We start from the raw sequence: 13,856 nt of genomic DNA, 5'->3' as shown, positions 1-13,856 counted from the left end.
AAACCTCGTCTTTGTCTTACTAAAGATTTTATGAGTTCATAGAATAATTCGACTTATTCACAACACCCCCCAAGACAGCCATAAAAGAAGGAACATACTCCCAAGTCATTCTATCAAACCAAAGACCCTGCGATCCAGAGCTCAGAAACCTTTTTAGACGGAACGATAGATCTCACACTCACCAAAATGAAATCCTCATCTGTCTTTGCTCTTGCCGCCTCTGCCGCTCTCTTGCTCAGTCAAGGAACAACGTCCGAATCAACTTCCTCAGCACCAGCAACAACACCTACGACACCACACTTTCTAAATGCCGACTCGCTCATTGGTCTTGAGGACTCCATTGAGAGTAAAGCAGCTTATGCAACATTAGCAGCAATCGCGATACCACATCTTCCGCGCACTGATCTGAATATTGAGCTTGACGACTCCGACCACGTTGAGTTCAACCAGACTGAACGTAAAGGAGGCGGGGGCGGTGGTCATGGAGGGGGAGGTGGTCACTCAGGTGGAGGCCATGGTGGAAGTAGCTCAGGGGGTACGGTCGTTGCTGGTGCTGGCGGGAATGGAGTTAAGAAGAGTGATGGTTCATCTTTGAGCAGTAGCACCGGACTATTGGTTGGTACAGGGGGCGTGGTGGTAGCGGGTTTGTTGATGCATTAAGGTAGAATACTGCAATGCCTTGGGATTAGAGGTACTGAAAGAATGAAAGTTAAGTGAACAAATATGCCTGATAGTTTCTCTTATTGTTATGTTATTTGTACTTTGAAGGAGTTGTGTGGTATAAGGGGCCTGAACCTAAAATGGTAATCATTCGTCCATAAGCGTGGTCGAGGGCTCGCGAACATTATATTTCCATTTGATGTGAAATTAACATACTGCGCGTTTTTCAGATGAATAGCACTGCACAAGTAGCATTATGACAAGAATAATCAACAAGTGCTCCTTTGATATACGTCTTCGACCACTGGGTAACGGACATGGAGTGGGTAACATCAAGTCTTTCTAGGAATTCATGAGCTTTATGTCTTCCGTGACACACAGAGCCCGCGTCTTTGTTTCTCATATGAATTTGGATTACTCACAATAATTCAGTGCTATTCACAATAGCTCTCCAAACAACTATAAAAGGTAGGGAAAGGTAGAAACTTCCCGTGAAGCTTCTCAACTAAAATAGTTCAAAACTGAAAATCGTACAAAGACCAAAAGTGATACACAAAAACAAAAAATGAAGATTCTATACCTTATTACCCTTATCGCTCCCTTTCTCTCTCAACAAGCGCACTCCGAATCAACCTCATGTTCCACAACATCACCCTCAGCACACACAACACCACACTACTTATTCGCCAAATCAGTCCTCGGCACGGAAATCCCCATCGGAGCCCAACCCTCGGGCAGAACTTCAACTTCAACCTCAACAAGAACCGTAACGATCCAGCCTACAGCCTCCGAACTAGTCTCCGATTTCGAAAAGGTCATTGAAGGAAAACCCTCAACATCACCATCAGCACACGCGACGCCATACCTTCTAAAAGCCAGATCACCCCTGGAAAGCGAAGTCCCCTTGGAGGCTGACCCCTCCGGTACAACTTCATCCTCATCAACCACCGCGACACTGGAGTCCTCAACCGGTGACTCACCCTCCAATATCGATAGCCTCAATGAAGGAGAGCCGTCTATCTCAAATTCGTCATCACCAACAACAACGATGCATCTTCCAGTGTCTACTTCGAGCGTCGTGCTCGGTGATTCTGATAGTGCGAATTTGAATGGGACTGAATACCCGGCTATGGCAGCGAGTGCGAGTGCTCTTGCGGCTTCAAGTTCATATAACACCAGTTATATGACGTCTGGAGGATCCTCATTAAACAGAACCGTAGGGCTTTTGGCTGTTGGGACTGGAGCGTTGATGGTTGCTGGGTTAATGTTGGGTTAGGATGAGATACTGCATTTGTGAGAGTATACTGTAAATTTGGTTGAGGGTAGAGGTGCTGGGCATAAACTGGGGAAGATATGTATGAAGGTTACTATTCACTGTTTTTCTGGAATACCTAGATGCTATAGGAGTGAATACCGGCTAGCGTTCCCCGTGGTATGGATCATATAAATTATTCCTCGTCTCTAGAGAACGAGCATTATTGAAGAATGTTACTGTCGAGAAGTTAGATGATAGAAAAATATACAGATATCTTGCGCAGCTCATACAAAATAACTTTTGGGTGCACTTACTGTCTCTATTTTATTTCTAGATCAATCCCGCCGCACGTTTGATGTCCCGTCTGCAGACAGGAAAATGTAAGTTGAGCAAGTTGGTTTCAATCAACCTTGGCAGTCGCAACACGTAATTCGGTATATCACCAACCGTGGGTATGTCTGATTTAACCACCCCATAGAACGTTCTCATCTCTTGTTCTCCACCCCTCACATAATCCTGACCTGAGCACAAAGTATCCTCTACCACAGGTACCCCCGACACTTCCTAGATCTACATAGACATTTCGTCATCTCTTTCTTCTGATTCGGATTCTTCTTTTCCTCTTCTAGTTTCTCGTCTTCACCATCAACATAATCGAAAGTCAGCTCGGTATCAGCCGGGATATCTCTGACAGCAAAGAAGGCCAGATCGTGGAATCGCTTTGTGGCGTGATCTCCAACTCGGGCGAAGATGCGAAGATTTGGATCACAAGAGTGATTGATAAAACGACTTGGTCCGGATGCGTACTCTCCATCAACGAAGACCGTTTCGGCTAAGGTGGGATCGCGGTCTGCATCATCCTTGAACTTGTCAAGCTCGAAGAGGTAGACGTCCTTCTTGGCAGCGATATCTGATCTTTGGCGTCGTCTCTCGGTCTCCTCGGCGGTAATTAGTTCTCCTACATATCTGTCGACGAACTGCCCCTTTCTTATGTCTTGTGGCGAGCGAACACCTGCTCATATTTAGCAAGGGAGGATTTTTAGGATAGATGAATTCAACCCACCCCATCCGCGTCCATCATCAGTACGGAAGATTTGTAACGGAACAGTTCTCCCATGCTCCACTACTCTATTAGGACATGCGGTGTCACAACTACAAGCTTGGTGACACTCGTAAATCGGATCGCGAGTGTTTAGATACTGGTGGCTCATGAAGTTCTCCCCATCAATGGTCTCGTAAACGTGAGCATCAGGGTTAATCATATCTTGTAGACAATTGCATTTCGATGTCTTGCAATTGCTGTTTCTCTTACACTCGCAGCCGCTAAAGAATTCAGGATCAGGGAGCTTGATCCCTTTCCCAGGCTGGCAATTTTGTATGAAGACGAAATCCTTTTGGAGAGACTCATTATCGACTTTATTTATGATTGAGATATAGGCCGTTGAATGTGTTGTGAATTGTGCGATTTGACACCAGTGGCAAGCTGGGATGTCCTGTATGAAAATGGAATTAGAAATTTGCTGGATATCTTGAAAATGAACACAGACACTCCTATAGTTTAATGAAATAGAACCATGTGATGGGGAACGAATTTAGGATATCTCAAGGACGCCGATTTCCCATGACTCTGGAGTAGCGAGAATCTCCTTCAGGGACCAAAGATGAGATCTGATCCAATAGTCAGATATCTTACATTTCAAGGCCAATACTATTTTCCGGTATCGACGTGAAGTAGTATAGAAACATGAATGAGTGTTTATCTGGGAATAAATCTCAAGCCGCTGCGACACTAAATGAAAATCTTTGAGACTTGTTCGATACGCGTCACGCGTCGTGAATGGAAACTGAACACAATCTTCTTGGAAAAGCAAATAAAAGCTCAAAACAACTTACGGGATTGTTTGGGTCTTCGTGGGTCTCAAAATGAGCTCGAAACGTTTCTCTATAAGTTCCCATTTTGCCGCCAAATCTGAAGCATTGAACTTTAACATGGACATGAGATGCCAACCGATATACAAACGGTTCGGGTGGGCCACGGTTAAACTCTCGAGGTACCTTTCGTGCTCCACTAGTAGCCTTGCATAATTCCAACCCGCATCTGCAAGATCCACATCCAGCCTCGTGCACAGACCCCATCAAAATAAATTATTTCTCCTCCAAATCCCAGGCTTATCGCAAAGAACCCCTCCAAACAGCTCAAATCTCCATTTCCAACCGCAAAAATGGACGATCCCTCAATTCAAGAGACACCCTTCGTAAAACAACTAGCCGCAAATGGTACACTCCCTCCTCCCCCCTGATAACCACATCTAACGTCGCCCAGACCGACCAACCCGCGACGCAGCCCTCGACTCCCTCCGCACCTACCTCTCGGGCCGCCGCACCCTCACACCCCTCGACCTCTTAAAACTGCACAAAGGTCTCTTCTACTCCCTCTGGCTCTGCGACCGACCCATCCCGCAACAAAACCTCGCGACAGCCCTCGCAAACCTCCTCCCCATCCTCCCAACCGAGACGTTCATCCCGTTCTTACGCGCGTTCTGGGCGACGATGAGCCGGGAATGGAATAACATCGACGTGTTACGGATGGAGAAATTCCTGTTGGTGGTGCGACGGTACGTGGGGTCTACGTTTAACGTGTTGAAGGACGGAGGGTGGGAGGCGGGACGGGTGGAGGAGGTGTTGGGGATGATGGGGGAGACGGCGTTGAGTGTGGAGGATATGAAGGTTCCTATGGGTTTAAGGTTTCATGTGATTGATATTTGGGTGGATGAGTTGGAGAAGGTGGGGGCGTTGGAGGATACTGAGGAGGATAGGAAGGTGCAGGATATGATTATGGCGCCGATTTTGGCGTTGAGGGAGAGGAGTCCGACGAAGACGGTTAGGATGAAGGCTAGGGAGGCGTTGAATGATGAGAGGATACCTGGGAATGAACGGCCGGTGGTGGAGGAGGAAGCTGCGGATGGAGAATGGGCTGGTTTCAAGGACTAGAAGGAGCGGGACATCAAAAGTGTTTTAGGATCGGGATAGACATTACATGAGCAAGGCGTTTGGGGTGTGGTAAATACCATGTGATATTGCGCAAATATACAGGCAGATTAAACTGATTCATCTGAAATCGCTTCAACGATTATATGTGCCACCTTGAGGGGTATCTTTTGGCAACCAAGAACTTGCGAACTTACATCTCGCCTTACAATCTAAACACCAAATAAGAACGCCCCCATGCCCCTGCTTTTAACCCAAGAGATAAGAAAATTAGATATACTTCCATAGCCCTTTACAACGGCCCTGGCGATTCGTACATGTGTCCAGATTTCGATAGTACGGTCCCAAGACCCTTATGTACTTCTGCTTGAAATGGTTGGAAAGGAACTCGCTCGCCGTCTATGCTGATGTAACCGTCTTTCTGATCTTTGGGTATAATGCGATATCCTAGAACTTTGCGATATGATACATCCGGATTGTCGAAAAGCTTATTTGAATGTACATCTACGCTGAGCATCATCTTAACAGCAGATATACGACTAATATCGCCGTTGATGCAGATGAGATCCATGTACCCATCATTGGGCAACGCAGTCGAAAAGAAATTGGCGTCAGCTGCCATGAATGCCATCTAAGAGGAGATCAGTATGAGGAGGGAGATTGGACTCGTAGTTCTCACATTGCCACAGTAGAAATTGCCCATCTTGTCATGCGGAATCAGCTCCCAGCCTTCTGGCAATTTGTCATTAACTGTTCCGTATCTCAGCGGTGGGAGGGCATCGTCATAACCACTACTCGCGGAAGCGTCATCGTCGAGAAGGTGTCTATAACCTCTTCTTTCGCTGGCTGGCTCGAAATTGGTCTTCTCTCTCTTGTAATGCGCCTTGATTGAAGGTTTATCCTCAATCGCAACCTTCACCGCAATATCACAAGGATATACCGTTTTGCCGAACAGTCGCGTGAGAAATCCATACTCAAATCGGATAGACCCCATCCACCTCAAGTGCTCCGTGGCAAGGTCAGACTCAGCGACTATACCAACAGATTGCGACAGAAAGCTCAACGTCCGGGTTTCTCCTTGGGTGATTGAAATCAGATCTAGAGGTGTCGGGATTCCTTTGATTATGGCCAAAGTCGCTAGACTCGCACTATCCGTCCCATTTAGATTGCAGCTCATGGCGTTGCCGCTGCCACATGGTATGTTGACAACAGCGAGTTTTGACAGGGCTTTCTTAGCATCAACTCTCTTCCCCAGCCCGTTGAAAACCTCGTGAGGTAGTCCATCACCAGAACAGCACGCTATGACATCGTATGCATCAATATCGACAGCTCCGGCGAGTTCTACGGCTTCCCCCATATATTTGGTCTTGACCACATCCACAGCGCATTGCGCGGCCTTGAAAAGAGGTTCTGCATCTCGATAATACCACTTCTCTGCGCTTCCTTTTCCACTATGAGGATTGACCAAGGCCTGGACCCTCTTCTTCTTCTGCGATTCGCCGTACGACCTATCCAGCAGCTTATACACCCACTTGTTCACCAACTCAACTTGCTGATATTCGAAAGAATAGCTAAGAGTAGCCGGTCGAACTACGGTTTTCGATAGGGGCGAAGCATACTGGATCGTAAGTATGGAGTCTCCAATCTCTGCCCAAAGAACGTTGTAGAAGGGAATCGCGCGTGTGTTAGCAGTGCCTAAACCCTGTTAAATCTGACATTATCACGGATGCGACGGCAAAGGTACCAGAGGGCCACAACCCGCAACAGGTACTGCGATTTGTGTTTTCGAATTGCTCGTCTGTAGGTGGTTAGCTAAAATAATACATGTGTTCAATATCCAAAAGAGCTCACCCAGTACGATCAGCGAGTCGGTTCCCAGAGTCAGGGACGCATTCCTGCCCACTGCCAGGGTCGCATCTACCGCGAAAGAATTTCCTCTGGCATTTTCTTCAAACGAAGTCGCCGGATCCACAAATGGGTTATCGTGATAGTTAGTGGAAGTGGTCATCTCGAAGGAATGCGTAATTTCATGGTCGTCGTTGCTACAATGTAGTAAGAAAAGAAGTTCGAGTGTCTTTGTGTCAGAAACAGGTTGGCGCTCCTCAACCAGAGGAGGTCCATGTCCATGTTCCCCAATTATCGGTCCGACATGCCCAATATGCCGAGCAACGTTTAGCATCTGATTCCGTTGACAGCTGACCAAATAGGCATACTGCCCGTACTGGATTAGGCTTAGCCAATAAAGTTTATATTCCCGTACCATATTGGGAATAAACTCTACGCTGTATGCTGTGTTGTGAATACACGGTGAACTCACAGAAATACTTTATCGAACAAGTGATCCGGGCTGATACCCTGTTGCTCTGGATCAGTATGTGTGGAAAGGTTTCCGCTCTGCTTTTTAGCACTTGGTTTGGAAAAATAGCTAGCTACATCTTGCACCAGTTGCATATGCAGGGACTGTTGGGATGCTGGAGATTCAAAATATTTTGTTTGTAGCCCGACTGAGATCTAGATATAACCCCCCATTTTGCTTTTTCTTCGCTATCCATGCTATTGGCATAGATGCTCAGTCCCGACATTGGTCGAGATCTGGATGGCCTGGGTACCTTTGTTTTCCATCACTCACTCCACTCGCTCTAGTTCTCTCTTCATCTTTCGTAAAGAAGCGTAGCAGTCCAGCAACGCCTCCGAGGGGTATGTAACACAGATTCTATCATGATCACATCTCTACCCTTAAGCAGCTTCTCCTACTTTACCCAAGCCTTTGAGTGATCCGAGACTCAGCGCAAGGCCTTGTGACCTACTTCGGATGCGCACAAAACCGGTGACTGGTCCATCCTCGCCCTCCTTCTCAATACTCAAGTTTGCAAGTGCATCCTCCCCTACGCGCTGTTAGCTTAAGGTAATGGATGTTTTTGGAGAAAATGAAATACTTACCAAACATGCTGCGCGCATATAAATTCGCGCTCAAAAATTGACAATCACCCTTGAGCGAAGCTTCTGGTGTCAAACAACTCATATTTGTACAGGCCATCAACTGCGTTAAGAATTCGCGTAATGATTTGGCTTTCGAGTTGATGTTGACTTTATTCTCCCACTCGAATTCGGCCCACATGTCACGGAATTGCGTCTCTGTGCAAACTGCGGGCTGTATGTAGTCCATAATATCAACATGGACATCATTGAGAATCACAACATTATTCTCTGTTGAGCTTGCTCCATCATAAACAACGTTTCCAAAAATGACACCAGTGTCGGTCGATGATACTTTAATTGTCGTCTGCACGTTCTGGAAGTCGTGGGGTCCAAGGTTCTGAGTAGTTGGCTTTTCAACAACCTTGAGATCGCCAAGGGTTGCAAACTCTACTGACAGGTTCTGGAGAGTCTCAGTTGTTTGATTAACAAGAAGGACATCCAAAACGATATCAAATTGGTGGACCTGGACGTATGCTTCGGCATAGACAGGATCTGAGAAACCTGTCAATTGAACGACGCGGCTGAGCTTGGATGAGAGATCGTCAACGGCATTGTCACCGCCAGTGGCTTTCTCGAGATCGAGTTCTATCTCATCAGTACCATCTCCTGCATTCTTCTTTGCCAATTGGCGGATTGACACCACGTCGTCAACTTGTACAGCGCTCTTGGCTTTTGCTTGTGCCACCTTTGCCGCGCGTTTCTTCTCTTCGACTTGAACCATCGCACGGAATGCCTTGCGGGTGTCGTCTAGCAAATCCTTCTCCAACTCTTTGTTGTTCGCGAATTCAGCTAGGGACCTTACACATGACATGATCCTGTCTACTGAATCTTCATCAATAGGGGCCTTGACGAATTGCGATTGTCCAACACGAATGATTGATATCATGATCAGCATAGCCTCAGCACGAAGAGCATTTGTTCGCGCTTTATCTTTTGAGATTTCCGAATGCCGCATGACAAGTTTTGTGAGTGTGGACGAAAGAACTGATGCAAGAAAGTAGTCTCCATCGAGAATAAGCTGTCGGAGCGGCGGTTTTTGCGCAGCTTTCACAGCTTCCAATTTCGCTTTGACAGCAGATTGACTTGTAAGTGCGCTTTCTGTTGCATAAGTACCATCGGCAAGGACTCTTCGCGATCCCGTAGGTGCAGCCTTTGAGTGGCCATTTACCTGATCATCTTTTGGTGCTTCCGTATCATCAGCAACATCGTCTAATAAGCGTTGCTCCGAGGCGAGGATTGGAATTTCTCCTAAACTCGCACGAATGCGCTTCCACGCATCTCTAATATCGGTTGCCTCTAGAGAGTATTCTCCGACGATCCATAGCGCACCACGGTACACCTTTCCGGCACGAACCTCGCTGAGGGTAGATACTAGACGCTCGACTATTGTTGGTCGAAGGGCAGGGAATTTCTCAACCACTTCTTTTACGAACGAAATGACATCTACAGCCGAAGTGCTGTTGAAGTCGGCGATAAAATCCATTAGTAGACCAACCACACTAGCCGCAACCTCGGAGAACTTGATGGCGCACTGATGTATCGAGTGGATAAGAAGCCGTCGGTATTCGTTGTTCTTTTCATACTCTTGATCGATAGTTTTGGTCAGCTCTTTCTTCAACAGTAACACGACTTCTTCAACATTTTTGCTTGATACCATTTCCAGTGCGATGCCCAATGCTTTTCGGCGAACATCGATATCTGGGCTCGAAAGAACTCGGAGCATTTCCATGGTAAGATCATCCAAGACGCCCTCATTCTTTTGTCTTAAGCTGTCAACTCGATCCAGCACTATCAACTTAACATTATTATCCGCTTCTTTTATACTTAGCTCTATGAACTTGGTGGCTGCAGCCTTTACTGCGATTGGATTGCTAGTGAGCGCAGTAAGTGACGAGGCTGCTTCGTATACCACTGTGCTAGCGCCTGCCTCTAGAAGGTCAAAAATAAGACGCAAATAACGGGCCTGATATGATTAGCACATCACTAGGTGGTCTTTTTGGGAGATTGTCGTACCTTGTTCTGTGAATTCTGGACGGCATCCTTGCGAATGAACTCTAACTCAACTAGCTGAAGCAGCTCGTCGGCGTTGGGGATACCATCGAATACACTGCTAAGATACGCCAGCGCACTGTCATGGCTGATGCTGACCAAAGCTGCAAATGCATTACGCTTGCATGTGTGATCGGTTTCGGTTTCCAGAAATGTTGAGATCAGTTCTGGGGCATCTGGGATGAGACTTTGGGAGTGCTGGAAAATGGAGGCTACGGCAAATACAGCATTTTTTCGAACGTATGCGTGCCTATGTTCCAGACAGGATCTAGCGGAGGAGAGAAGAGGTTCGATGAGCTCGGCTTCACGAAGCTTGCATAAGAAGCGCAAGGTGTTGCCCCGAATGTATTCGTTAGGGTGTTGTAAATCATTTCTAATGCCGTTACTATAAGACTTTAGTGAGGGCTCCAACCAGTTTCCACGATGTTCCTACCAGACCAGAATCATCTCCTGCTTAAGCTTTCCACTGGCATCCAGTTTTGGGCATATTTCGTAGTAAAAGTATAGCAGCTTTTTCAAAGCTTTGTGCTTGGATGGCATAACGAATCGAATGATATGCATGAGAAGCTGGGGCATTGGATCCCCATTCAGCATAACTGTCAGGATGCGCTTCATTGTTTCCACCTTGCTCTCATCTGTGCCCTTTTCCAACTGTGTCCGTAATTCGGACATGGAAGGCACGTCTGCCGCATTGTCCTGGTGTACCAAACTGTACGAGCCCTCGAGAAAGGTAGCCATGATGGCTGGGTCTGTGGAAAAGGTCGCAGAGCGAGGTGTTTACTAGTCTAATATGTCTGATGCGGAAGGGGAGTTGTACGTGGTCGTATTTCTCGCGGGAGGGGGGGTTGGATTGAGAGAAATGGACAGGTAACTTGGTATTTCGAGAGGGTAGATTTCGCGCAGAGGAGGCGAGGAATTATTGCGGCGCATCAGATGGGAACAATACTTCCCACGGATCTGGATCGTTGAGTCTGTCTCGCAATGAATTGAACAGATTCGAATTGAACGTGCGGTGGGAGCCTGACATGACAAGGCAGGAACATCCCCCACCAACCAAGGGACGCGTCCGAGCTCGACTAAATAATTGTCCTTCAGCCTCCTCCGCGACGACAGGATAATCTGAATAGCTGTAACGAGCGCACGCTTTGAAAATGTCCGCAGCCAGTGATACTTTTTATATTCGCTACTAGTAGGAAGCTGACTTCTTAACTTGCTGATTTCAAAAAGCTAACGGTTGTCCGTAGCTCTGGTCACCAAGGTCGACATGGCCACGAGTTCCTTGGTAAACCCCTCCTAGAAAGGCTTCTGGTCTCAATGTCTAATGCAATTATTAGAATTCGATTTTCGAGTGCTAGGGGATGGAGGAAGCGCGTCTGCACGATATGCGAACAATTCCAATTACCGCAATGACTCCCTGATTCGGAAAGAGAGTACGTAGCAGATATCGCGATCGCAATGGGTGTACTGACGAAAGGCCTCTCAGTGTGTGTGAGCGCGCTTCTCGTCGACGAAATAAAGCGTATCATCAAGACCAGTGAAATCATGAAGTATGTTAGGACAGATGGGAATAGGCCCGAGCAAGTTTCTAATGGTGCATCAGGGAAGACGACAAAAACTGGCCGCAGAGGAACAAGGATGGACGACAAGAGTTGGAAATAAAACTAGGAGGAGAACACATTTCTTTCGAGGTACGGTCTTCTTCGAAATTATTGTTCCTGGTACTGATTCGATTGTATAGACTGCGAAGATTGGCTCTCTTGTCGATGTTACCGAATCGCAAGATCCTGAAGGACTTCGTGTGTTTTACTATCTCGTACAGGACTTGAAAGCACTGGTCTTCTCGCTGATAGCACTTCACTTCAAGATTAAACCTATATGAGATACTGATGTATCGGAAAGGAGGAATTGGGCGTTGCAAGTCTCGCGGGAATGATACCACAGCAAGATTCATCTTCAGAATATGACACGTATGCGGTACACCAAACTCAGAGGAATGATTTAAGATGATGATTGTATTGTAGTGTGGAGATAGCTGGAGGAGAAAACACTCACCGCTGGCCACTGCGGCTGCGGCCGCAACCCCATACTGTGCGGTGCACGCAATATGTTCAGGTCAAAATTTTCCAAGGTGTTAACAGCAATATGATGCCCATTACTCACATTCTACTGACACTGAGTCAACAGCGCATATCAGGCCAGATTGTTTCCAGTCATCCAAGATGTTGTTGTGCTCACAAGCATTCCTCCTGTGGCTTGCCGTTGTGCCCCCCGCGCTTTCTCCAGGTGCATCTCCACCCGACCGACAAGGGTTTTCCACGCCACGCTATTACTAGCCCACCTCTGCTCGCACGAATCGCCTTCTCTCTCCATTCTCCCATCGCGACCCACCATACAATGCTTTACACAGTGGTCGTCACTTTCATCTAATTGCTTTGCGCCTCGTCCTCTTTTCTCTTCCTGTATCAATAAACTCTCTCTCTCTCCCTTCTAGCCTGGCCAGCGCGGGCGCAGCCCAAATGCCCACCCCTTCCACCCCTATCATCGACGATAGTGCGAGCCTCGATCAAGTATTCACACCACCTCATACCTCATGCCCTCCAGACGACGACCGAGCAACTTGGAGGAGTCTAGGTATTGGTGAACCATACACGGAGGCTGTAGTTTCAACGTCCGAAGTTCTACAGCAACCGACTCCTCCATCAGATTCAAACCCGAATGGCCAGAACGGCCCTCAAGATACGACGACACAATCAAATGTCAAGCCAATGGATATTGACGAGGGAACATCCGCGACACAGATGATGTCGCCTATTAGTGTTGAGGGGGAGAAGTCTGTTGAGAATGAGTTGCCGGCCGTGTCGAGCGTTGATATGGGCTCACCTGCGATGGGACACGACTTCTCCAATGTCCGAGTATGTCTTGCCGTGATGGGAACATACTTCCTAGCTAACCATGCATCTAGCTCATGCCATCATCTCCCTCCACATTTCTACGACCTGGCAGTAAATTTGTAGGGACACAGCAATCAGAACGACAGGTCTATGAGGTTCAGGTCGAGATTAAACATGTAGATATGCGCGAGTCCTTTCTCTGTGGCTATCTGCGAATCCAAGGTACTATATCCTATAGCTGGGGTAGGGGGGCGAAGTCAATGCTAAACTAACCTGATGACCCTCTAGGCTTGACCGAAGACCACCCTACGCTGACTACATATTTCGAAGGTGAAATCATCGGTTCCAAATACACATTTTTGACACAGCAAAATGCTTGGGGGTCGAACGATAAGGTGGACTTGCAGCACTGGGCCAAATTCTCCGCATTCAGACCTTTTCAGAAAGCTGCGAAGAGAGGGAATTTCCATATACCTCAACTAGCACAGCGAGAGAATATATTCATGAGATGGAAAGAACAATTTTTGGTTCCAGATCATCGAGTACGGACAATTACCGGAGCAAGTTTCGATGGTTTTTACTACATTTGTTTCAACCAAATACAGGGGACAGTTAGTGGGATTTACTTTCATGCGAAGAGTGAAAAGTATGTCCAATTCACCCCCAATGAAGGAATGCATGCTGATGCTGACAGTCTGGACAGATTTCAGCAACTAGAATTGAAGCACGTCGAAGATCGTGGATGCTTTTCCGCGATGGAGTTTCGATGAATAAATAATGACGGAATGGGGTTGGTAGAGGCATATTTTATCACCGGGCGCAGATATCGGAGCCAAGATATCAGGATATTGGCCGGTTTTGGATCCAAAGGGTGGAAAATTGACATAGGTGTCAAAGGTCGTGGTACGGATGCATATGGGTACTTGAGTCTTCTGGCACAAGTTAGGAGTTCATTTGAGGAATATTTGATTTGATTCGTTGAACGAGGTTCGAAAGTTGACCGCTGGACTCGTTCTGAGCGGTTAAGTTCATCA

At 47.0% G+C, this 13,856-nt stretch overlaps 8 protein-coding genes across 8 annotated transcripts; 5 read left to right on the top strand and 3 right to left on the bottom strand.

Annotated features, from left to right (window-relative positions):
- Positions 1–186: 186 nt before the first annotated feature.
- Positions 187–660, top strand: GLAREA_08848 (uncharacterized protein; the record flags this gene model as incomplete). The annotated part of the gene is made up of 1 exon (XM_008077809.1): positions 187–660. The coding sequence occupies one exon, from the start codon at positions 187–189 to the stop codon at positions 658–660; it is 474 nt and encodes a 157-aa protein (XP_008076000.1).
- Positions 661–1,225: 565 nt separating this feature from the next.
- GLAREA_08847 (uncharacterized protein) lies at positions 1,226–1,936 on the top strand (the record flags this gene model as incomplete). Its single annotated transcript, XM_008077808.1, has 1 exon — positions 1,226–1,936. The coding sequence occupies one exon, from the start codon at positions 1,226–1,228 to the stop codon at positions 1,934–1,936; it is 711 nt and encodes a 236-aa protein (XP_008075999.1).
- A 518-nt stretch (positions 1,937–2,454) lies between these two features.
- GLAREA_08846 (SET) lies at positions 2,455–3,177 on the bottom strand (the record flags this gene model as incomplete). The annotated part of the gene is made up of 2 exons (XM_008077807.1): positions 2,455–2,927; positions 2,979–3,177. The coding sequence occupies 2 exons, from the start codon at positions 3,175–3,177 to the stop codon at positions 2,455–2,457; spliced, it is 672 nt and encodes a 223-aa protein (XP_008075998.1).
- A 960-nt stretch (positions 3,178–4,137) lies between these two features.
- Positions 4,138–4,906, top strand: GLAREA_08845 (uncharacterized protein; the record flags this gene model as incomplete). Its single annotated transcript, XM_008077806.1, has 2 exons — positions 4,138–4,192; positions 4,239–4,906. The coding sequence occupies 2 exons, from the start codon at positions 4,138–4,140 to the stop codon at positions 4,904–4,906; spliced, it is 723 nt and encodes a 240-aa protein (XP_008075997.1).
- A 289-nt stretch (positions 4,907–5,195) lies between these two features.
- Positions 5,196–7,082, bottom strand: GLAREA_08844 (uncharacterized protein; the record flags this gene model as incomplete). The annotated part of the gene is made up of 4 exons (XM_008077805.1): positions 5,196–5,534; positions 5,583–6,598; positions 6,648–6,701; positions 6,755–7,082. The coding sequence occupies 4 exons, from the start codon at positions 7,080–7,082 to the stop codon at positions 5,196–5,198; spliced, it is 1,737 nt and encodes a 578-aa protein (XP_008075996.1).
- Positions 7,083–7,639: 557 nt separating this feature from the next.
- GLAREA_08843 (ARM repeat-containing protein) lies at positions 7,640–10,669 on the bottom strand (the record flags this gene model as incomplete). The annotated part of the gene is made up of 4 exons (XM_008077804.1): positions 7,640–7,788; positions 7,844–9,845; positions 9,896–10,316; positions 10,365–10,669. The coding sequence occupies 4 exons, from the start codon at positions 10,667–10,669 to the stop codon at positions 7,640–7,642; spliced, it is 2,877 nt and encodes a 958-aa protein (XP_008075995.1).
- Positions 10,670–11,082: 413 nt separating this feature from the next.
- On the top strand, positions 11,083–11,810 carry GLAREA_08842 (Mago nashi protein; the record flags this gene model as incomplete). Its single annotated transcript, XM_008077803.1, has 6 exons — positions 11,083–11,120; positions 11,176–11,213; positions 11,266–11,361; positions 11,415–11,478; positions 11,532–11,619; positions 11,670–11,810. 6 exons carry the CDS (start codon positions 11,083–11,085, stop codon positions 11,808–11,810), a joined length of 465 nt encoding a protein of 154 aa, XP_008075994.1.
- Positions 11,811–12,447: 637 nt separating this feature from the next.
- Positions 12,448–13,592, top strand: GLAREA_08841 (uncharacterized protein; the record flags this gene model as incomplete). Its single annotated transcript, XM_008077802.1, has 4 exons — positions 12,448–12,843; positions 12,894–13,044; positions 13,111–13,468; positions 13,517–13,592. The coding sequence occupies 4 exons, from the start codon at positions 12,448–12,450 to the stop codon at positions 13,590–13,592; spliced, it is 981 nt and encodes a 326-aa protein (XP_008075993.1).
- Between the last annotated feature and the right edge of the window lie 264 nt (positions 13,593–13,856).

This window comes from Glarea lozoyensis (assembly GCF_000409485.1).
Source record: "Glarea lozoyensis ATCC 20868 chromosome Unknown GLAREA1, whole genome shotgun sequence".
Lineage (NCBI taxonomy): Eukaryota > Fungi > Ascomycota > Leotiomycetes > Helotiales > Helotiaceae > Glarea > Glarea lozoyensis.
The sequence above is the reverse complement of the archived record's forward strand: the minus strand, read 5'-3'. Positions and strand labels throughout refer to the sequence as shown.